This window comes from Rhipicephalus sanguineus, chromosome 6, assembly GCF_013339695.2.
Source record: "Rhipicephalus sanguineus isolate Rsan-2018 chromosome 6, BIME_Rsan_1.4, whole genome shotgun sequence".
NCBI classification, from domain to species: Eukaryota; Metazoa; Arthropoda; class Arachnida; order Ixodida; family Ixodidae; genus Rhipicephalus; species Rhipicephalus sanguineus.
In genome coordinates, this window is record NC_051181.1 from 139,997,774 (window position 1) to 140,021,895 (window position 24,122).

Consider the following 24,122-nt stretch of genomic DNA (forward strand, 5'->3'; position numbering starts at 1 on the left):
TAAAAGGCCGTTTTGCGCCTACTATACGATCTAAAGACGCAGACGTTTGCCCATTTAAACAAAGCGTACAAGTATATGACAATACGACACGTCCTCAATTGAGAACCGTCGAGCCTATGAGCAGTAGTATGTACTCGAATCAATGAAGTGTTTGCCACACTGGCTCTTGTCATTGCGCGTTCGCGATGGTCTATACTTACATCTGCAATATCTCTTATTGAAAGCCGAGAGTATGATGCACATGTGAGCATGCTTTTCGGCGCTCTTCTGCAACAATTGACTACGCGGTCGATTATTTTAGAAGGTCCATAGGCGCAGTATACAATAGCAGCTCGCGCTCCCACGAAGAGAAGAACAACCTGCCACGCGTCGCGCGTGTTTCGTTCCGGGTCAGAAGAAGATGAGCAGGCAAGCAAGCAAGATTGCCCAGCAGAACATTGGCAACTGTCACAGGAGCTTGGCGGCCGACAGAAATACCGGGAGTGTAAAAAAGACCGAGGTGGCGTGCTCCGACGAGCCTCCATTCGGCGACGGTCGCGTACAGCTCGTGAGCCTGCTCAACGCAGCGGTCGCGGCGGCGGTATACATACTACACTACGAAAGCTTCAGGGTCACCGCCGGCGTCATGGACCACTGGTGCAGCCGCCCCGAGGAATTCGCCAACCTCAGCGTCAAGCAGTGGAAGGAGCTGGCCATTCCCGTCGAGGAGGACGGCGTCTACAGCCGCTGCACGATGCGCGAACCGCCTTTCGGCGGCGCGAACAACCGAGTCATTCCCTGCGCTTCCTGGGAGTTCGACCTAGACAAGTACGGGAAGAACATAGTCAGCGAGTGGGCGCTGGTCTGCGACCGAGCGTGGCTCATCACGCTAGCCAGGCTCGTCTACGCCGCCGCCTGCATCGTCTTCACGCCGCTGGTGTCCAGGCTCGCAGACCACGTTGGTCGCAAGCTGATCGTTTTCAGCATCATTCCGGTTGTGCTCATTACGGGCGTCGCCAGCGCCCTCCCGAACGACTTCCACTTTTTCGTCACCGTCCGCGCCGTCGTGTCGGCGGCGACTAGCAGCACAGTGCCGCCGGTATTCGCGATCCTCTGGGAAGTGAGCCCGCCGCGCAAGGCGCCCTTGTACTGCGTCGTCGCCATTCTGGCCACGGTGGTCGTTGCCGACAGCGCAGTGTCGGCCGCGGAAGTGGTCAAGACCGGCTGGGCCACGCTTCAGCTAATCCTAATGGTGCCGACGTTTCTGCTGGTCGCGTTGTATTTCACATTTGAGGACTCTCCCAACTGGCTCGTGGCCACCGGCCGCGTGGGAGAAGCCGAACGGGTATCGGTGCACCTGGCCAAGTCCAACGGAGTGACCGCGACTCGCTGCCGCGAACTGTTCGCCCTGCAGCTCAGGACGCGGCCGCGTGATGAGGTAGAGACGGTAAAACAGAGCAACCCCTGCGGCCCGCGCCTCAGAAGCCGGACCGTTCTGCTCTTATACATGTGGATAGTGTTCAGCTACGCGCAGGACAGCTACGTCACCAACGACGGAATACCCATGAGTGGCCCGGCAAAGCTTATCGCCGCTGTCATGTCCCTCAGCGTGTGCCTCTTGTTCACACGCTGGGTGCTTCATTACGGCCCCAAACGCACCGTCGTCGCCAGCGGGCTCGTCTTCAGCGCCTCGTTGGCCGCCATTACTGCCACTCCCGCGGACGAAGAGACGGTCCTACGCAATGTGCTCATCATCCTCCTAAATGTGAGCGGCTACAGCATCCTCTCGAACTTCGGTATGTTGACCCTCCATCTGTACCCCGTCACTGCACGTTCCGTTGCCTTAGCCAACGCGATCGCCTCCACCCGGGTGGGCGACACCTTAGCGCAGATGAGCACCGCTCTCATCGGGCCTGGGTGGCACACGGGAAGTGGCCTCGTCATCGCCGCTGTGACTATGGCGCTATTCGTGATAGCCGGCGAGCACCTTCCCGACGAGCACAGGACGGGTGCTTCCGCCGTGCCTCCAAGTCGCAGGCGCAGCTCTGCTGGCGAAGAACTAAGGCGGGCTTTTCGTGAGACTCTCAAGCCGCTGCACATTAAACGCGCGAAGCAGGGTGACAGGAAGCCACGTAAAAATTAATCGAGCTTTCGGCCACACTGACTCTGGTGTACCGATCGTCCCTTGCCGACGATCATTGAAGCTGTCGTTGCAGCTCAATCTTTGCCCCCCCCCCCTTTTTTTTTCTTCTTTTTTCGCAATCCCCGTATTCCCACTAATAGCATAAAGGTTGCTGGGACATTTCTAACCCCAGCTTAACCTTCTTTTTCTTGCTTCTAAAAATGTGCTTATATGTACGTGTGGCCGCGCGGCATTTATTTTGTAATACCAATCGCATGTGCATACCGTCCGGTCTCGTCTGTTCACTTTTTATCGGGAGTGCCGAGTACCGTTTGAAAAGTTGTACACTTACGGGAAAAAAATCTGGCAGATCCCACGGATTGTGGTAATCGATTTCATGCGAAAATGTCGCCGAGTAGCCGCTTATGGCGGATTTTTCGCTTTGAGTCAAGCCTTACGAGGTGGATCAACGTCTTTGGGTAAATTCAGTAATTGTGCGTAATTTAGCAATCTAGTAGTTGTCATTTTGTTTGGGGTACGACATCAAAAACTGACCTTAAAAGACTACTAGCATTACAAAATTCACCGACGATTACGATACTGCATGCCGAATGCAAATTCTGAGCGCAGCTTCGTGTTGGGGCGAGGCGAACTTCGTTTGACGTTTTGGCTTTCCGCAAAGTAACCGACTACGCCATAAATCATAATTTTTGTGAAGTAGGACAGTGCCCACTGCGCCATTATTCGTATTTCTGCGGATAAGCGAGGCACCCGCTGCACATCTGTAAGGTGTTATGTGCACTTAGTTGATGCTTCATGTGGCTGATGATGAGAAATTATGGCTGAACAATTTGCAGTAGTTGGGAAGCATTAAAACCCACACTAGTTGCGCAATTAGCATTTTGTGATGACTGATTGTTATTTCACTCTTCTGCCACGCTATATTACATAGGTTAACGCGATTCCTTGCCCGACATGACGCCCGTGTAGGGTCTTTTTGCAAATGAGAGAGAGACATAATTTTATTTTTGTCCGTGCTGGGGTCAAGGGAGGCAGGGGCCGGGAGACTAGCCCTACCGAAGCTCCCCTTCTTCAGGCGGCGGCCAGACCTTGGGTCTTGGCGGCGTCTTCGGCCAACCGGACTGCCCAGAGTTGGTCAAGCATCAACGTGGCTCAGTGGTAGCCGTGTGTTTAGAGCGCCCGCTTCCAGTGCAGGAGGTACCGGGTTCGGTTCCATGTGCCGCCGGACGCCCGCCGGTTTTTCTAATGTGTAGAGAAGTTGCCCCGTCCTTGTGCTGGATGTTGTGGGTACGCCATTCTCGAGAAAGTGCCCTCGCCTTTCCTCCAACTTCTTTAATTTCCCCTTTCCCAACGACGCTGAGCCTCTCTTTCGCTGCTTTAATCCTCCTCCCCCATCCTTGCATGGGACGGTTGAGGTGTCATCCTCGACGAGAGACACTTACTATCCCGTGTCTTTCTCTTCTAGTGTCGAAGCTGCACCTGCACTTGCACAATTGGCGCTGCACGCTCACAGTACAGCTAGGCACCGCTGCGGCACTCTTCAGAACTAGTTCCGATAGTGCAGGCCAAATCAAAGAGACTCTTCTTTTCTATCTAAGAATCTCATCTCCCCAACCCCCTGCTTCAACAGGAAAAGAGAGGTGGCAGTTTAACAAAGTTTCTTCGCGGGGAAAGGGCAAGACGCTGGATTGCACATCACTGACATTCATTATCCAGCGAACGTTGTGGCGTAGAAACAAAGCCTGTAAGAACCTGCAGGATTGTTGCCATCGACGGGACCTGAACTCTTTGTTCATGAAACAGTGTTCTTCACGTTGCCGTTGTTTCCTGCACTCACAGTGCAACTTGTCGCTTGACACGAAGTTTGCCCTGTGAGAACTCAAAGCTCAGAGGTTCTTTAAATGGTACACCTGCAGAGATTAGGCTGTCCAAGTCACTAGAACGCTTCAGCAGTGACGATAATACCGTAGAGTAAGTACAGAAATACCGTGCCGTCGGCGTCGCCACGTAGTTTTTTGTTTTTTTTTAATCTGCAAAACATCTAGCAGCCACTTTAATCCCCTCTTTACATTACCATACACAATGAGCAGCTATTTCCGTACTTAACGTATAATATTACCGTCGCTGCCATAACTTGCTGAAACGTTCTAGTTTCACAAATAGTCTCACCTTTCACTCCTTTCTTTTTTTATTTTTTCGCCGGAAAGCATCGGAGAGCTTTCGCGATGCACGAACACACGACAGCTGCAGCCATTTCGGACTACAGTCCTCATACTATAGGTTTTGCGTTGCGCTTCGCGTAAAACAGACAGTGTTTCTTACAGCGTAGGAATGAAAGGAAATTCGCTGCATCGTCTTTGTTTAGGCCAAGTACTTCCACTCTCGACGAAGCACATGCGGCTGGCGACTGTGCCAGAGTCCTGCGAGTGTTGTAGACGTGCGTGTTGCTACATGAGTCGTATTAATCTGGAGACTCGTACTGTGGCTGCCACTTGACCCGTTCCCGACGATACACGGTAAGCGTAGGCCGCACGCAAATATGTAGAACTTTAGACTTGATATCGTCATCATTTAATTGTTTTGTTTTTGAGTTCAAGAAGACTTGAACGCTGACCTATTTTTGCTAGCTGCAGTATTCGAGATACCGGACACGCCAGTAATCAGCCAAATATATCCTGCAATTTCTCGTCATTGACCTGTTCAGAGCAGCCAAGAAATTCCCAAACTGAATATAGTGTATCTTTCTGCCGCCCTTATAACGCAGTTACGAGGAATGTACCAATATTCTGTATAATCTGCTATAACATTATGCATTGGAGCCTGAATTAAGTACTTTTTGCCTCAGCTGAGATTCTATCCCGCGACCTTAGGGTCGCGGGATACAATCCCGGCAGCAGCGATTGCACTTTCGATGGAGGCGAAAATGCCTGAGGCCCGTGTGCTTAGATTCAGGTGCACGTGAAAGAACCCCAGGTAGTCGAAATTTCCGGAGCCCTCCACTACGGCGTCTCTCCTAATCATATCGTGGTTTTGGGACGTTAAACTCCAACAATTATTAGATGCGAAGCAGCTCTTTGACTAGCCTGTGTAACGCTGTCCCTCCGTACGCACAAACGCGAGGCAACGTGCCCAGTAGGTCATGCCGCAGCTGGGCGTTGATGTCACGCTCCTCTCGCACGCTTCCCTCGCAGGTGCGCGCGTACGTCATTCTCTCCCTCACCCGCCGGAGCGCCCGCAGCTGCCGGCTCCAACGCCCGCTCGCCTCCCGTGTCTGCGTTTCAAACAAACGTTTACAGCAGTAAACGCTACACCGAGTTTCACTTCAAACGAATCTTCCAGCGCTCACCTAGCACCCGCGTTAGCGCCGTTCAACCCGTGACGCCACCCGTGCGCAACGCTGCTGCTTCGCATCCCATCAGGGTTCCCTTCGCGGAGATGGTCCAATTTATGTATTACAGATTTTCTTCCCGGTATAATCTTGCTATGTGCATTGTGATAAATTATTTCAGTTACAAAGTGCGCAGTTCTTTATTAAAAAAAAGTATTCCGCAAGAAGTCCCCTGCAAAGTTTCCATAAGCATGCGTAAGCTCTGTGCCACTTGCGAATGTTCGTCGTCTGTGATGCTGGTGCTGTTCTGCTTTGTCGTTGCTGTCTTCGTTTTACTTGTTATAGCAATGCGACGTACGCGTGGAGATGAGCCAGTGGCGCAATGCTTGCGACCTCCTCTGTGCGTCCACTTATTATTATTCCGACAATTTTTTTTTACATGCGTAGGCTTCCCTGTTGGTAATTTAGATTCTGATAATCATCAGTACAGATATTCTGTAAAATAAGTAGTTTGTTTTGCAACCAGCACATGCGCAGTTCCGAAACCACCTCCCCACACGTGAATGATACAAGTGATAGTTTGTCTCCTTGTTTCTTCATCGAGAAGGCTTCTAACAGCTCTCGCTCGTGCCTCGTCCTCTTGAAAGGTGCGACCTCGCTTCTCAGCGACCGAAAACGACCTGGAGTGGGTTGAAGGGAAGCAATAGCGTACCGCGCACCTGCCGTGTCGCCTTTTCGGCGCTTTACGGATCATCTTTGGCCAAACGTACAATCCTCGTACAAGTTCTGACAACGCGTGGTCAGCGGGCATCCTAATCCCCGAAAGGATCGTTAGAGATGGTCTTCAATATTCAAAGTCCTGCACGGCCAACGGGACATAACTTTTGAAGTGCAGGTGTGTGCTCATCCTCTTACAACCCTGCCAACGTCCCAGGATAGGCGGAATCCTAGTGACCGCTTGGAGAGAGGGAAAAGCGATGGGACCCCCCACCTCGTTATTTAATCGGGTGCACCGGATAACCTCCGGATATCGGGCCCCATAGGGGCCCGAGCCGATAATCTAGGTGGTGTTGCCCGGACATGGAATCGAACACAAGGTGTTTCATGTAGCAAATAAATAAGTTTTTGTCGGCGCATGCTACGCTAACAAGTATGCTTTATTCTACGGTGATTCCTTGTACAAAAGGGGGATGTAGTGTAGTAACGCTGTGGCACGGCCGCTGCTGTGGTAACAGTGGACCGGACAAACTGGGTACGATGAAGGGTTGTTCGGCCGCGGTATACTGTGCCTATTTTTTCTACAAGTGCAATGGGAATCATCAAGAGCGTTTGGCAGCAGATATTGTAGCAAGAAAAGTGATTTGCACAATGAGTTCAGTTTCAACAGGGGCGCAACACGAACAGAGGAGACAGAGAACAGAACGCTCTCTTCATTATTAGAGAAGCGAATTGGGCTAGTTGGTGCGTATTAGCTGCGGACATACCTATACTAGCGCGAAAAAAACACAAAAAACGAGGTAAAAGACGGCAGACAGGACGCAGCGCTGCGTCCTGTCTGCCGTCTTTACCTCGTCCTTTGTGTGTTTTTCGCGCTAGTAGATATGTCCGCTGTCTTCACTTTGTTTTCATTGCGCTCTCACTGAAATTTAAAGCAGCATGCTCCACCATCAAACCCAATAGTGCACCCTCCTGGATATGTAGCACCTGCATCAGGCCTGTATCCAGGAAGGGGCGGGGGGAGGGGGCTCCAGGGGCCCGGACCCTCCCCCCCCTCCGAAATTTGTATGGAGATGGGTGTTTTACCAAAACTAAATAAAAATAGGTGTATTTCTTACATTTTCAAGGTTTTGAGCATGTGCCCCCCCCCCCCCCCCTTCCTGACAAAGATTCCTGGCTATGGGCCTGACCGGCATTCAGCATAGCAGCAGGCGGCCACAGCGAGACAGATAGAGGGAAAAAGCCAAGTTTATTACCTTTGTTGTAAATACGTTAACCTAGATAAAAATTATAACGAACTGCGTTCACCACGTGTAGCTTTCGAAATACGTATAAACAGCCGAAAGGACGAACAAATCTATTTGTTATAGAATTATTTCCATATATCACACCACTGCTAGTACGTACCATCTATAAGTTTTTTTGTGTGGCATAGTTTACAGTTCATTTATTCACATGTATACGAAAAGTCAAATTATCATGCGATTCCGGCTATAAGCATGCCATGCGCTGTTGAATCAGATATCCTGCTGCGCTAAAGTTTCTTGAACTGCTTGCGGTAGCCGCAGGGGCGCACAAAATCTTCCTTGCGAATTGTGAAGGCGTCGGCAGTTGTAGATCTCAGACTTTCACCACTGGAGCACATTTCGGACGTTTCTGCGGACTTCTGCAAAGTGAACATAGCTTTCAAGATCATCCCTTTATTTCTCATGTTCCCGAACGTCGTGCCACTCTTCAATATAATCTATAAAACTACACTTAGAGGGCTTCTCCAAGCCGGTTTCAGCAGTGTATGTTATGCACGGTTTGTACAGTGCTCTTTTTTTTTGTCATATTATAATGGTGTATGCCTCGCTAAAGATGTTGTACCAGTAGAAGGTAGCCTACACGGTTAGGACTGGCAGGAGGTGCACGAAGAGATTTCAATCAATTTTCGGGGTTCGTTCTATAGTTTGGTAATAAAGGCGCGAATAAGCTTCGAACGAGGTAAGGGGACATCATCCGGCACGGCATTCGTAACTGTTTTTTTTCAAGCCAGCTATATCGTCAAGTGAATATACTTGCAACCACACCCTGCTTAATGGACCCATGATATTCCTGCACATTCCAACACTGTTGCGGCTGTATCGTGTAGCTCTCGCACTATATGGCTCAGACGTTAACAACGTGAGCACACAAAGCAGGCTGTGCATGTCGATCTCGCGTCACATGACCACTGGGAGCCGTGACGGAGTCACGGAAAGAGAATGTGTCTTTATAGTGATTCTATGTAACGAGACTGCGTGCAGACCTTTCGTTTTAGTGGACTGCGGCAACTATTACGAACGTTGCCCCGCTTTCGAGCTTTGTGATCACTCTTTTGGTAATAAGTTATAGATATAAATTTATTATATTACATTTCTTACTGCCTGTAGGCTCATTGGAGTGTCATTAGAGTGAATATGGAGCAGAAAATAATAGCGAATGCAATCAATAAAGCACAGAATAGCTAGATGTTGATTATATAAGCACCTAGCCTATGTTTAGCTCGCCCATTTCAGACCGATTAAGTAACCCCATATGCAAGAAGCAAAATAAGTTCAGTACTTGTCCCTCATAAAACTTATCCCAATACCTTGCCCCACATAACAGCGTTTTTATATATATAGATAAAATATGGATGTGGAACATATAAGTATGCACAACGTATGTGGAGCAATCTTAAGATCTGAGCAAAGTCCAAGCATGGCCCGACCCAAGCTCGCCACCTCAAACCCAGGCCCGACCCTAAGCCTGGAGCTTCAGGCCCGAGCCCGGCCCGGGCCAGCCGAGAAAACTACTTTATGTGCGCCGGGCCGGGCCCGGGTTTTCGGGTAGGCCCGAGCCCGTGCAGTGCTCTACTCAGAACTTCTAATAAAATGTGAACAGTGGAGACAGACGCTTTTCGCATGCGATTGATGTTACAAAACAGATGTCGTGTGGTCACTCGTACATGCAAACGCCTTTTTAGAATAAGAAAAAGTTAGGCTGGGGTTAGAAATGTCCCAGCAACGTTTATGACATCTGGGGATTGCGAAAGAAGAAAAAAAAAAGAGACAAGGATTCGGCTGCAATGACAGCTTCAATGATCTTCGGCAAAGGACGATCGGTACACCAAAGTCTGACGCAGAATTTTTGATGAATTTTGACGCTCCTTTCTGTCACCCTGCTTCGCGCGTTTAATGTGCAGCGGCTGGAGACTCTCCCGAAGAGCCCGCCTTAGTTCTTCGCCTGCCGAGCTGTGCCTGGGAGTTGGCGGCACGGTTGAAGTACCCGTCCTGTTCTCGTCGGGAAGGTACTCGCCGGCTATCACGAACAGCGCGATTGTCACAGCGGCGATGACGAGGCCATTTCCCGTGTGCCACCTAGTCCCGATGAGAGCGGTGCTCATCTGCGCCAAGGTGTCGGCCACACGGCTGCAGACGATAGCGATGGCTAAGGCAACGCAACGTGCAGTGACGGGATACAGCTGGAGGGTCAACACGCCGAAATTTGACAGGGTGCTGTAGCCGCTCACTTTTATGAGGACGATGAACACGTTGCGTAGGACCGTCTCTTCTTCCGCGGAAGTGGCAGTCATGGCGGCCAACGAGGCGCTGAAGACGAGCCCGTTCACGACGACGGTGCGTTTGGGCCCGTAATGAAGCACCCAGCGTGTGAACAAGAGGCACACGCTGAGGGACGTGGCAGCGGAGATAAGCTTTACCGGGCCACTCACGGGTATTCCGTCGTTGGTGACGTAGCTGTCCTGCGCGTAGCTGAACACAGTCCACATGTATAAAAGCAGTACGGTACGGCTTCTGAGCCGCGGGACCGCAGGCGTTGCTCTGTTCTACCGTCTCTGCCGCATCTTGCGGCCGCGTCCTGAATCGCAGGGCGAACAGTTCGCGGCAGCGAGTCGCGGTCACTCCGTTGGATTTCGCCAGTTCCACCGATATCCGTTCGGCTTCTCCCATGCGGCCGTTGACCACGAGCCATTTCGGAGACTCCTCCAAGGTGTAGTACAGCACGACCAGCAGCAACGTCGGCACCATGAGGAATAGCTGAAGCGTGGCCCAGCCGGTCTTGAGCGCTTCCGCGGCCGACACTGCGCTGTCGGCGACGACCACCGTGACTAGAATGGAGATGACGCAGTACAAGGGCGCCTTGTGCGGCGGGCTCAATTCCCAGAGGATCGCGAACACCGGCGGCACGGTGCTGCTAGTCGCCGCCGACACGACGGCGCGGACGGTGACGAAAAATTGGAAGTCGTTCGGGATGGCGCTGGCGACGCCTGTAATGAGCACAACCGGAATGATGCTGAAAACGATCAGCTTGCGACCGACGCGGTCTGCGAGCCTGGACACCAGCGGCGTGGAGACGATGCAGGCGGCGGCGTAGACGAGCCTGGCTAGCGTGATGAGCCACGCTCGGTCGCAGACCAGCGCCCACTCGCTGACTATGTTGTTCCCGTACTTGTCCAGGTCGAACTCCCAGGAAGCGCAGGGAACGACCCGGTTGTTCGCGCCGTCGAAAGGCGGCTCGCGCACGGTGCAGCGGCTGTAGACGCCGTCCTCGTCGACGGGAATGGCCAGCGCCTTCCACTGCTTGACGCTGAGGTTGGCGAATTCCTCGGGGCGACGGCACCAGTGGTCCATGACGCCGGCGGTGATCCTGAAGCTCTCGTAGTGTAGTATGTATACCGCCGCCGCGACCGCTGCGTTGAGCAGGCTCACGAGCTGGACGCGACCATCGCCGAACGGAAGCTCGTCGGCGACAGTCACCACGGTCTTTCTTAGACTCCAACTGCTTCTCTCTGTCGTCAAGCTCGTGTGGGAAGTGCCGACGTTCTGGTGAGACATCTTGCTTGATTGCCTGTCCATCTTCTTCTGGACCGGACGACACACGCGTGGCGCATGCGAGGTTGTCTTCTTTTCGTGGTAGCTCGCGGTGCTGTTGTGCCACGCATATGGGCGCTCTGAAAGATCTGGTCTGGCTCCTTCCCCTCTTTGCTCGTTTTGCAACAAGGACGAAACAGTTGAACATTATTTCTCATCATGTAACCGCTTCAATTTACTGAGGAAAAACATTCTCAAAGCAGCGTTTAATCACATTAGATTGGATTTCATTGCTTCTAATATTCTATCATTGGGAGCCTCCTCATTAGGTCATTGTCACCGGGATGTCTGTTCCGCCGTACAAAAATTCTTAATTGAATCAGGGCGGTCTTGATTCTGAATTTTTAAGTTAGCATTATTAATATATTCTAACTATTCTATACTTCACTTTCATATGTGACCACTTTTACCTGTAAATTATTCGTTTCTTGGCCAATCCCTCAGAGTGGGCGTGAGCCATTCATAAAGGTCATCATCATCATCATCATCATCATCATCATCATATTCGACTGGGTATATTCAGTTGTTGTGGCAGTGTGCAGAAATTCTTTAAATTATCGGCTTTCAGTCAGAGATATTAGAGATATAACTATTGAAATTGAAATTTAAAATTTATTGAACAAGAACACGTTACGAGGAGGGCAGGTAAAAGCTGTGAAGACAGCTCGAGTAGCCCTGAGCCCCTAGCACACAGGGTAGCACAGAAGACGTGCGGCTAAGTACAACCAAATTAAAGAAAATATGTTTAACAATGTGCTTGAAGAAAACAAAAACAAAATAAAATATTACAATGCAGGCATAAAAAAAGGTAGTCGCCACATTCACATTATACAAACACTAATCGCAGTTGTTACGATGATATGCTAGATATGTCAATGTTATGTTCCTTAGTTATGCGGTTTACAAGTGTAGGCAGTTGAAACTTTAACATTTGGTTTCCGTAATTTGTTCTACCTTTAGATATGTACCACAATTCAGGTTGACATACAGTCGAGCGCGATTTGAACGTTATCGCACGAGCGTCGACCGAGCTATCGTCCCGGGGGCCTATAGCGGCACGTTTCGGAACAATGAAAATCAAGATTGTGCATTCTTCTCGCCCTCGTTGGCTGTTCCATGCTACAACAATCGCCCCTACGACGAACCCTACACCCTTTCTCTATATCTTGAACTTTCCATTCGTTGAGGTGAAGCGTATTTTTTGTTGGCTCTTACCTCCGCGAACGATAACAGCATTGCTGGGAAGATCTGGTAAAGCAGGTGCTTGGCACTGCTACGTTTGAACAGCTTGCTATGTTGAACAAAATATATCGCGTTGTCATAAAAATAAAAAAGAAATGAAAATGCACCTTCCTCAGACGGGAGTGATCGCAGCTTAAGGAACAGCAAAAAAAAAGTGAATGAAGCTTGCCTGATACCTCCCTCTCCTCGAAAGAGGATTCTGGGACGTGGCGCTGTTGTAGCTCTTGGTCGACGCTCACGCGGTAATCTTCAAATCGGCTCGACTGTACATTATAAGCAGGGAAATTTTTCTTTAACCTTGCTATTCTTGCAAACGTATCATTATTTTTCAATAAACCGAACTTATATAGACTACTTAGTTTGTAATCATGTATTGATGCAACCAGAATGATGCAGTATTTTTTAATAATTCTGCTGTGTGGCAGCGATATATGGTATTTCACAGGCTAGACACAAAGCTTTCTTTTGCAAGATGGTAAGTTTGCTAATGTTTACAGTTGTCGTTGTGGACCATACAAGAAAGGCATAAATCAGTAAAGAAGAAAGCAACGAGTTATATATGAGCATGTTGACAGAAACCGGGAAGTAGTAGCAACGGCGGCGCATAACGCCGATTATCCGAGATAGTTTAGTAATAATATGGTTCACGTGATCATCCCATGTCATGTTTTGTGAAAAATACACGCCTGATGATTTAAAACTTTTGACAACTTCAATTTCTGAGTTATTTAACGAAATGATGGGAAACTGAACTTGTGTGTGGCGGGGGTGAAATAAAACAGCTTTTGTTTTATTTACGTTTAGTTTTAGGGCGTTTACTTGGGCCCATGAATTAATTTTAGACAGTACGTTATTCGATCGACTACCTAGATCGCTGCTACATCTGCTTGGAAAAAGATCGTATCATCAGCGTATATAATGTAATGGGCTGGTTCATCAATACGGACTATCTCATTAACATAAAGTATAAAGAGAAACGGTCCCAGGATGCTTCCTTGCGGGACGCCTGTTTCAATAGATTTTGTTGCGGAATGTTTGCCTTCAATTACGACTAATTGAGCGCGGTGTTGCAAGTAAGACGGGATTAATTTGCGCGCAATGCCTCTTATACCGTAATGATCCAACTTTTGTAGGAGAATTTTATGATTAATGAGGTCGAAGGCCTTTGAGAAGTCCAGAAAAAGACCGAGTACCATATTTCGGGATTCAAAATTTTCTAGAATGTATTCCTTTTGTGCCAGTAGCGCGAGCTCGGTAGATTTATCTTTCCGGAAGCCATACTGTGCTGAACTGGTCAAGTTGAACTTGTCAGTAAAAGAAGTGAGGCGTTCAAAAATTATTTTCTCCATACCCTCCGAGAACACAGGTAGAATCGATATAAGACGGTAGTTGGACACGTCATTTCTGGGACCCTTTTCATAGATAACTGTCACTTTTGCTATCTGCATGTTTCGCGGGAAATGTCATGTGGACAGACATATGTTAAAAATGTAGGTAAGGCAGGGTGCTAGTATGTCAATAACATATTTAATAGGTTTCATTTGAATATTGCCCGCGTCAGCGGTTTTGCTATTAATGAGTGTCAAAATATCGCTACTAATTCCCTCTCTCAAAGTGGCTCTAACAATATTGTCTGGTTGCTTCGATTATTCATATATCTTAGAGCAGTATTGACCGGAGCTAACGCCCAATGGTGATTTTCACGGCGGCAAAGACTTCATTAATTCGAGTTCACATTATTAGGACTTGACGACTCTCAATTAAGGGCATCGTATTGACATACACTTGAAAATTTTGTTAAAATGGGCGGCCTCTCCGCAAACTGTGTTTTCAGATCGTAGTAGAAACAAAACAGTCTTTACTTGATGAACTGACATAAAGAGAAGAAACTGAAAGCAAGACTTTTCTTTCTAATCTTTCTCTCCACACATTGCATTAGTAAGGCTAAGCGGCATCACCACTAACTCGTAATATCGTCGTGACGTCTACGTCAAGCGAAATATTCTTTCCGAAGACCTGCATTAGAGAAGTAAAGTGCGCATGCGCGAGCATGTTCGCACATTGTGGGGATGCGCTATCATCCGCTGTAATGTCGTTTTCGCCTAATAGCACACGCGCGTCCGGCGGATTAGTCGTAGTTAAGGCACGTTCCCACCGATCGCGGTTCCGGAAAGCGGACGCGGATTATCCGCAAAAGCGAAAACCCGCGGCCGCTTGCCCGCATCGCTCCCGGACCGATTTTCTCCGCGCGGAAAAGGGCGGCGCGATAGCGTCACGGCGAAATGCGGTTACGCCGAAGCACGACAGATGACGCTTTCGGCCTGTTGCCATCTTTTACATGCTCTTCTATGGACGCGACGCATAAAAATCGTGATAGCGCCTCGTACATTCTAAAATTTCTAAGATTTCTGTCTGTAGCATCAGTCGGTAGATATGACAGATATTTTAGCTGCAGTTACTAATCGATACTGCCAGAATTATAGGCCGTACAGCGCTTGAAACGAACTGCTAGTAGTGGCCCCTGAGCAGACGACGTCTGCCGCCGCATGCACGCGCCCCTCGCTCCTCGCTCGCATGTTGTGCGCGCGCATGAGTAGGTGGCCTTGGGACGGAAAGATCCCTTCGCGATTTGCTGGTTTCTTTCTCTTTAGCGCTCTCAGTGGCTTCTGCGCATTGTGCCGGCTGCGCCGACTCCTCGATGTTTGCGCGCGCTTTTGACGCCGCGACAAAGGAGAGTGCTTTGCAGATTTCGACATGTGCTTCTTCAGGATGGGGCGGAAATGTGTCGCGCCGAACTGCAGCAGTGGGTACGCGTCCTGCAAGGAGAAGGTAATTACCATCGAAGTTCCTAGTGACCCAGTGAGGTTGGAAGCGTGGGCTCGCGCCATACCAAGAAAAGACAGACAGCTGACGCCTCGTGGCTACGTTTGCGAGAAGCACTTCTCGGACAGTAGCATAGACAAGCGGCGCTATTATGGCGAACTTGGTGGCGAAGTTCTCCTTGACAAACCGAAACGGCCAGTGTTGTTACGAGACGCCGTGCCTTCAATCTTTCCGCGCGCTGTCCCAGATACTTGTCTGCTGTTCTCAAAAAAAGACAGTGTGAAATTTCAGCCACCTGGGGTTTTGTAACGTGCACCTAAATGTAAGCACACGGGCCTTGAGAATGTCGCCTCCATCTAAATGCGGCCGCCGCAACAACCTAAATCTGAATTGATGGCATATAGGGTAAGTCCCATCATTCGTGGAAATAAATTATACATAACTCATTGAGTTGACGTTATCAAAAATGATAGATTTCACGTTGTACAAAAAATATCACGCTGGTAATTTTCCTGTATGTGACGCCATGTTTCTCGTTAATTTACCGAAAAAACTTGGAGTGCGCTTGAGCTTCGCCTTTGAGAGCAGAACGCGATAGCGTAATCGGGCCCCGTGCGCGCATCACCTTCTCCACTGCTAGCCTCACCGACACGAACGCCGACACCGGTATTTCTGCGAAAGCGGGCTCTTTAACCCTGTCGCGTTAAAATATGGAGCCGGCGAGGACGCACAAAAACACATCCATTCGGGCGTGAAGCGCGAATGGCGAATCGGCGACGAATGGCCTTGAACCGGCGAGCTTCGTCGGAGAGCGCGATGAGAGGGACGCGCGCATTTTTCCTTCTCCGCTAGCGGACTCTCACGACAGAGGGCGCGTGAGCGCTGTGCCCGATTTCGTGACTTTATTAGGACGCCCGAGCTAGCGCAGTTTCGCCTCCTCAAGAATTCTTGCTCCGTGGCCAGAACACTACGTAAGTCGGGAATTCTACTTTCGCTCACTTTGTCATTCGAATGTGCCATGGCTTGAACTGATTTTATGTTTACGCGCGCTATTTCTTTCAGCTAATAACACGATTTATAGCTAATTACTCTTTTTGCAATAATGGGTAAATAAACGTCCACGCAGGGATTATCTAAACAGTGCATGTTTTAAATGCATGGTTCACCTGAGACGCACTTGCAAATTCTGACTGCTGAACCAGCAATTCGGCAGTTCTCAGTGAGTAGCCGTGAACGTTTTCGGAAAATCTCGCTCGCCTGTAGGCTTGCGCTTAAAGGAGTGCTGACACGATTTTGAGACATCGCAAAAGGGACATTTTCCATTTCCTTGGTATACAGTGTCAACGCTGTCCACACACCGGTGTCGGAGAACACGTATAAAATATTTTAATTTGGACTTTGAAGTTTTCGTCGCTGAGCATCTGCAAGACAGCCCCACTGCAATGGACATTATCGCGACGAGGCAAGACAGTTCCCCCGAGCTTGCGAGTTCTGCGTCCTGCATGCAGCCTAAATCGCAGAACTCACTGTCAGGGTCACTGGACGACAAATCACTAATCGTTGTTTATGTACACCGAGCAGATGACGGATTTGCCTCTAGTACGTCGCGAGTTTCTGTATCCCCGTGACGTCATACTGACATGAAACGTCACTGAGAAGCCGCCCCCTCGATATCGAAAACGAAAGTGACTTTTTAATGTATCGGTATTTAAAATATATACGATGCATTCCCAGGCACCACAATACTCGTTCTAGGTTTTTCGACATCAGTATATTTATTTAGAGCAACAATCGGAAAATTTTTTTAAATTCGTGTCAGTACTCCTTTAAGTAGCAAACCAAATTTTGCAGATGAACCAGAGGTGAGTAGTGGGATTTACCCAAATTCTCTGGCGCATACATTTTTATGATTATACTTTTTTTGGTACGGTACGAGGAATGATTTGCTAAACAGCTTGGCTGTTAAGAAGTGTGTCCAAGAGCTTGGCGCTGATCCTTACAATAATTGAAGCAACCTGGTTCAAAAACTGGGGAACGCTTAAGCTTCGCCTTTAAGAATTGAACGCGATAGCGATATCCTGCCCCTAGTGCGTACTTCGACCACTACATGTGTGTAACGGAATGCGCGCACTAAGGTGTGTGTCTTATGTAATGGGTAGCATGCTTTAAACCAGGAACAATTATGCGCGAGAAATGTTTTCGAAGTTGCGATGCACCCACTACGTAGTCTTAAGGGAATACACGCAGTAATGTGTGTGCCTTTTGTAATGGGTGGCTGGCTTTAAACCACCAAGTCGTTATGATACTCGCATGGTGTGACGCCCGATGGCAATGTACGCTTGTACCACGCAATATTACTGCGATATTACATCTCGTACTGTGACACCTATGTTTGTGAAGCATCAAAGTTACTTTCAGTGCAGTTCCAAGCAGAGGCGTGGCTGTGTAGTACAACATCTGCTTGCCATGCACATGGCCTGGGTTCGATTCTCACTCGGAGCCAACATTTTTATTTTTAAGAACCCCTTCTACACGTACGCACGGGTTCGTGAAACGTGCGTCCGTTCTCCGCCATAACGGATAAGTATAATCATAACAACTGTAACGCAACTGTAACAACTGCAACTGTGACTATAACGTACGTGCAGTGCGCCTGCGCGTGCCACTCGGCTGTGTATATATCTGAAAATTTCCTGAATGAAGCTTAGTTGCGAGTAACGCCTGTCCTGTGCATCTGTGTTCCTTCTTTGTCCTGTTCGGATTTCGGATTCGCGGTATCCAGTATGGAAGAATATTAGCACTGCATAACAGCTTACCGCGTCTGGTGTTGGTAACACTCATGTTGCTGTTGGCATCGTTACGCAACTGTAAACAACTGGTTATATAATACATATGCGACTCTTCAACATATGAGTGTGCCTATACCACTTCTCCATATCTCTAGCGTCATTCCGTAACGTTTCGCTTAATGCGAAAAATTACGCGACATTCATCATACCCCGCATGCTTCGCATAGAATCGATTCCCACGGTACGTGGGATCTGCCGAATTTTCATCTCAGTCGATGTATCGAACCTGCCCCGCCACCCTTCGGAAGCTTTTTTATTTGCAGCTTTCTTGATATTTCTGATTTAGGTGCACGTTAAAGAACCCCAGGTGGTCGAAATTTCCGGAGCCCTCCACTACGGCGTCTCTCATAATCATAGCGTGGTTTTGGGACGTTAAACCCCAGATATTATTATTTGATATTTCTGTCACAGAAAAGATTATTTTTCGCTCACAACCTACGACGCCGACACCGACGCCGACACAGGAATTTCTGCTAACCAAGCTCTCTAACGCTATCGCGTTAATAATCATTTGTACGCAAAATTCGTTTTGCTGTGCCCAAACCTTCAGGCGAATGAGGTTTCGCGAAAATTCATAACTGCTTACTGAGAACTGCTTAATTATAGGTACTGCCGTCGGAAATCGCAACTGTGTGTCACCTGAACCATTCAAAAGATGAGTTGTTTAAATAATCCGTACATGGAAGTTGATCTATTAAATCAAGAAGTACATTTACATTTTAATCGCGTCACTGCTTAAATATACACCGCGGTGAAGAAATTGGCACTGGAACCCATGGCACACTGTAATGACGAAGCGAGTGAAATTAGGCTTCCAGAATTAAAGCAGTGCTCTGGCGTAAACATTGTTCGTGCTCTTGCCCAAGAGTCGTAGCTCTTCCATGTGGCCCAATACTTATTTCGTAACAGTACCGCATTTCAAGCGGTACTCACTACTTTCTAGTGAAGAGTGAGAATTGGACCCTGACGTTCTTCGCATGCGATTGGTGTTACAAAATAAATGTTGCCAGACCACTCGTGTATGCAAGCACAATTTCAGAAACAAGAAAAAGGTTAGGCTGGGGTTAGAAATGTCCCAAGAACCTTTATGCAATTAGCGGGAATCGGGGAATCGTGAAAGAAGAAAAAAAAAAAAAGGCGAGGATTCGGCTGCAATGACACCTCCAATGATCGTCGGCAAGCGACGATCGGTACACCAAAGTCAGTGAGGCCGAAGGTTCGATGCATTTTTACGCGGCTTCCTGTCACCCTGCTTCGCGCGTTTCATGTGCAGCGGCTGGAGACTCTCCCGCAAAGCCCGCCTTAGTTCTTCGCCAGCCGAGCTGCACCTGCGACTTGGAGGCACGGGGGAAGCCCCCTTCCTGTGCTCGTCGGGAAGGTACTCGCCGGCTATCACGAATAGCGCCATAGTCAGAGCGGCGATGACGAGGCCGCTTCCCGTGTGCCACCCAGGCCCGATGAGAGCGGTGCTCATCTGTGCCTAAGGTGTCGCCCACCCGGCTGGAGACGATCGCGATGGCTAAGGCAACGCAATGTGCAGTGACGGGGTACAGCTGGAGTGTCAGCATGCTGAAATTCAAGAGAGTGCTGTAGCCGCTCACTTTCGTGAGGACGATTAGGACGTTGCGGACCATCTCTTTGTCCGCGGGAGTGGCAGTAATGGCGGCCAACGAGGCGCTGAAGACGAGCCCGTTGGCGACGACGCTGCGTTTGGGGCCGTATTGAACCACCCAGCGTGTGAACAAGAGGCACACGCCGAGGGACGTGGCAGATGCGATAAGTTTTACCGGGCCACTCACGGGTATTCCGTCGTTGGTGACGTAGCTGTCGTGCGCGTAGCTGAACACCGTCCACATGTATAAAATCAGAACGGTACGGCTTCTGAGGCGAGTGCTGCAGGCGTTGCTCTGTTCTACGGTCTCCGTTCGCATCGCGCGGCCGCGTCCTGAGCTGCAGGGCGAACAGTTCGCGGCAGCGGGTCGTTGTCACTCCGTTGGACTTCGCCAGGTTCACCGATACGCGTTCGGCTTCTCCCGCGCGGCCGGTGGCCACGAGCCATTTGGGAGAGTCCTCCAAGGTGAAGTACAGCGCGACAAGCAGGAAAGTCGGCACCATGAGGATGAGCTGAAGCGTGGCCCAGCCGGTCTTGAGCGCTTCCGCGGCCGACACCACGCTGTCGGCGACGACCAGCGTGACCAGAATGGAGACGACGCAGTACAAGGGCGCCTTGTGCGGCGGGCTCACTTCCCAGAGGATCGCGAGCACCGGCGGCAGTGTGCTGCTCGTCGCCGCCGACACGGCGGCGCGGACGATGACGAAAAACTGGAAGTTGTTCGGGAGGCTGCTGGAGACGCCCGTGATGAGCACAACCGGAATCATGGTGAAAACGACCAGCTTGCGACCAACGCGGTCTGCGAGCCTGGACACCAGCGGCGTGGAGACGATGCAGGCGGCGGCGTAGACGAGCCTGGCTAGCGTGATGAGCCACGCTCGGTCGCAGACCAGCGCCCACTCGCTGACTATGTTGTTCCCGTACTTGTCCAGATCGAACTCCCACGAAGTGCACGGAACGACTCGGTTGTTCGCGCCACCAAAAGGCGTCTCGCGCCTGGTGCAGCGGCTGTAGACGCCGTCCTCCTCGACGGGAATGGCCAGCTCCTTCCACTGCTTGACGCTGAGGTTGGCGAATTCCTCGGGTCGGCTGCACCAGTGGTCCATGACGCCGGCGGTGATCCTGAAGCTCTCGTAGTGCAGTATGTATGCCGCCGCCGCGATCGCTGCGTTGACCAGGCTCACGAGCTGTACGCGACCGTCGCCGAACGGAGGCTCGTCGGCGCACGCCATCTCGCTCCTTCTGAGACTCCAACTTCTCCAAGTGCTTCTCTCGGTCGCCAAGCTCGTGCGGGAAGCGCCGATATTCTGCTGAGACATCTTGCTTGCTTGCCTGTTCATCTTCTTCTGGACCGAAGGATACACGCGGTGCGCACGCGAGGTTTTCTTCTTCTTGTGGTAGCGCGCGCTGCTTTTGTGCCACGCCTATGGACGCTCTGAAATAACCGACTGCATTGTCAATTGTTGCGGCAGTGCGCTGAAAATCTTCTTAAATTCTCGGTTTTCAGTCAGAGCTATTGGAGCTGGAATTCTCGGCCGGCGCTTTCGCCCAACGGTGATTGCCACGGTGGCGAAGGCTTCATTGATTTTAGATCATATTATCGTGGTGTGGAGAACGGCCAACTCTCGCCCACATCACGTGGGGGTGCGAATCGCAGCCCCAAAATCTAAATCTCCTCTTTTGAGGACAACATCTCGAACTAGGCAGTGGGAGACCTGGCTTGCGAGCGAAGACCGGGAGAGCGCTCTGCTCGACCGGCAGCGAGCCGCAAAGGCCAGTGGAGCCCTGCACTGAGGACCCACCTTCTTGCCCACAAACCTTATAGCCAATAAATGTTTTCACTGCTACTACTACTACTTGTGGATTTGGTAATCCTCAGTTTAGGACATTCCGTACTGACATATACTTGAATGTTTTGTTTAGATGAGCGGCCTCTCCGCAAAAGTGCGTTTGAGATCGACAAAATGGCCTTTACATGATAAACAGAAATAAAGAGAAGAAATTGAACGCAAGACTTCTTTCTTTCTATCTTTGGCTCCACACACTGTATTAGTAACGCTAAGCGGCATCACCACCAACTCATCATATTGCTGCATTGCTCAGTTTTCCGAGTATGGGCGTCCAGTAGGGCGAGGCGACGAATGGCGACGGGGCTGAGGTGACCGGGAGCGACGATCGTGTGGGGACGGCGAACGGCTGGAGCGTCGGACCGATGTCGTAAGAGCCTCATCGTATGGTGCACCGTCACGAGCGGGAAACTGCAGGGGCCGGTGGTTGTCGTCACGTCGATAGCCAGCAAACGAGCGAGATGAAAAGGTGCGAGAACGACAGTAGCGGGAAATATGTCCTACACCGTGGCAACGAAAGCAGATCGGCTTGTCGTCCTGCGTTCTCCACTGGGCAGGGTCACGATAGCGGCGAAACATTTCCGGTGCACGAGGAGGCGTTATGGAACTGACACGAGGTTCCGTCAACGAACATACCGGCTGCAGTCCGACATTTGCAAGCTCCTCCCTCACAACCTGCTGGATCAACGAGATCGTTGGTCGAAGATCATCAGATGGTCGCGTCAGCAAAGATGATGGCGACGCCGCCTCGATTTCTCGGCGCACGATGCGAACTACGCTCTCGTTGGTAGGCGGTTGACCGCATGGCGGCTGAAGGTCCTCGCAGGATGATGTAGCGGCCGTGTTCGGAAGTCGCATGAAATGCTGGGCAATGCGGCGACTCTTCAGCTCTTCGAACCGGCGGCACTCTTTGATGATGTCGTCCACGGTTGAGCAGTCTTTAGACACAAGTAAATTAAAAGCGTCATCCGCAATTCCCTTGAGCAAATGGCTTACTTTGTCAGCCTCTAACATGTTGGTGTCGACACGACGGCAAAGGGCCAGGACGTCAAGGATGTAGGAGACGTATGATTCGGTGGAAGTTTGTGCCCGACAGGAGAGTTCTTTAGAAGCGGCCCGCTGGCGTCCGACGGCTCTACCAAATAGGTCGCGAAGCTTCTGTTTACAGGCATCCCAACTTGTTAAGTCAGCTTCATGAGCCTGAAACCACGCGCCTGCTGTTCCGCAGAGATAGAAGTCAACGTTGGCGAGCATCATTGTAGGGTCCCACCTGTAGACCGCTGCAAACCGCTCGTACTTCGCAATCCAGTCATCGACGTCAATGTGGTCGGTGCCGCAGAAGTTACCGGGATCGCGCGGTTGAGTCAATACGACCGGCTGTACCGGCTGTACCGGTTGTACCGGAGTCGCGGTCGAAGCGGCAGCAGCAGAGTTGCTTTCTGTTGACATATTGAGGCTGTCCAGGACACGTCCGCTGCGGAGTTCCGTCTTGCGTAGTACCCAGCACCTCCACCAAGATGTTACGAATATATTTAACTTATTTACAGTATGGAGTAGTCCAGCAATCAAGATGGCGGTTGCGTATTTTCAGAACACCGACACGTCGTCTGCCTCTTCTTCGCACACCTCACCACAGTCATAGCTGCAACCCCGCTACAATATCGTCGAGGCGTCTACGTCAAGCAAAATATCGTTCCCATTAGAGACCTGAAATGTGCGTGCGCGGAGATATTCGGATGTGCACATTGTTTAGTCCTGTTTAGTCACGTGCACTGGGAATTGATCATCAGCGAGTTCACTCTCTCTCTCTCTCTCTCACGCACGGTGTGAACGAAGCCCTTATTACGCTGTCTGTATATTTAGATAACTCTGTAATATCAGACGCTTTTCCAATGAGTGGCACATGCCCGAAAGACGTGATGCGGTCATGTGACTTATGTAAATAAAAGCAGGCGCTGGCCTCGACACCAGTTATATTCGCGACATCTGAAAAGTGAGCCTCTACGAGTATAAAGTAAAGGATCTGTGCTTTGCTACCAACCCTCGTGTGTGAAAAAAAAAACGCCAGCCCTGCGCGGAAAGCGCAGCACAGTCACAGCGAAAGCTCGAAGAGCGGCATTTCTAGAGTCCGTTATAAACTCTCTTGTGGCTACTAATACAACTACACTAGCAACGTACCCACTACGCCACAAATCATAATTTTTGTGAAGTTGGGAAGCACCCACAGTTACTCGTCATTCTGCGGAGAAGCGAGGCACCATATGTAAGGCATTATGTGCAGTTTCTTGATGTGACGGCTGATGACGATGAAGAATTATGACTGAGCCTTTAGTAATAGGTTGGAAGCTTTAACTGACCCACTAGTTACGTAATTCGCATTGTGTGACGCCCGGTCGTTATTTAACTCTCCCACCACGCTTTATAACATACGTCAACCGGAGAAACGGAGTGAGAGAGAGGGAATTAACTTTATTGAGACCCTGAGGAAATGGATTATGGGAGCCTTATGGGCTTCCTTGACAACTAATAGCAGTGGACTTGCGAGGAACGCACAACGCTATAAACCATAATTTTTGTGAAGTAAGGAAGCAGCCACTACGCAATTTGTCGTCATTCTGCGCAGAACTGTGGTACCTGCTAAACACCTGTAAGGTATTATGTGCACTTTGTTGATGCTGTGGCTAATG

General features: G+C 50.0%; 4 protein-coding genes across 5 annotated transcripts in view; 2 read left to right on the top strand and 2 right to left on the bottom strand.

The window, feature by feature from the left end:
* The window catches only part of LOC119396556 (uncharacterized), a 317,806-nt gene that overhangs the window by 280,371 nt on the left and 13,313 nt on the right, over positions 1-24,122 (top strand). The gene's annotated exons all lie outside the window — the stretch shown is intronic.
* Positions 401-2,122, top strand: LOC119397597 (beta-alanine transporter). Its single transcript, XM_037665021.1, has one exon. It carries the CDS (start codon positions 401-403, stop codon positions 2,120-2,122), a length of 1,722 nt encoding a protein of 573 aa, XP_037520949.1.
* On the bottom strand, positions 9,268-11,026 carry LOC119397598 (solute carrier family 22 member 4). Its single transcript, XM_037665022.1, has 2 exons — positions 10,022-11,026; positions 9,268-9,933 (listed from the first exon to the last, which is right to left on the bottom strand). Exons 1-2 carry the CDS (start codon positions 11,024-11,026, stop codon positions 9,268-9,270), a joined length of 1,671 nt encoding a protein of 556 aa, XP_037520950.1.
* LOC119397599 (beta-alanine transporter) lies at positions 19,221-20,820 on the bottom strand. The gene is made up of 2 exons (XM_037665023.1): positions 19,853-20,820; positions 19,221-19,815 (listed from the first exon to the last, which is right to left on the bottom strand). Exons 1-2 carry the CDS (start codon positions 20,818-20,820, stop codon positions 19,221-19,223), a joined length of 1,563 nt encoding a protein of 520 aa, XP_037520951.1.

Bases quoted from the DNA above. Each gene is read 5' to 3' on its own strand.
- LOC119397597 (XM_037665021.1), top strand. From the start codon at position 401: ATGAGCAGGCAAGCAAGCAAGATTGCCCAGCAGAACATTGGCAACTGT.
- LOC119397598 (XM_037665022.1), bottom strand. From the start codon at position 11,026: ATGTCTCACCAGAACGTCGGCACTTCCCACACGAGCTTGACGACAGAG. The intron at 9,934-10,021 runs GTAGAACAGAGC...AGCTACGCGCAG, and splicing joins CGCAAGATGCGGCAGAGACG to GACAGCTACGTCACCAACGA.
- LOC119397599 (XM_037665023.1), bottom strand. From the start codon at position 20,820: ATGGCGTGCGCCGACGAGCCTCCGTTCGGCGACGGTCGCGTACAGCTC. The intron at 19,816-19,852 runs GTACCGTTCTGA...GACGGTGTTCAG, and splicing joins CAGCACTCGCCTCAGAAGCC to CTACGCGCACGACAGCTACG.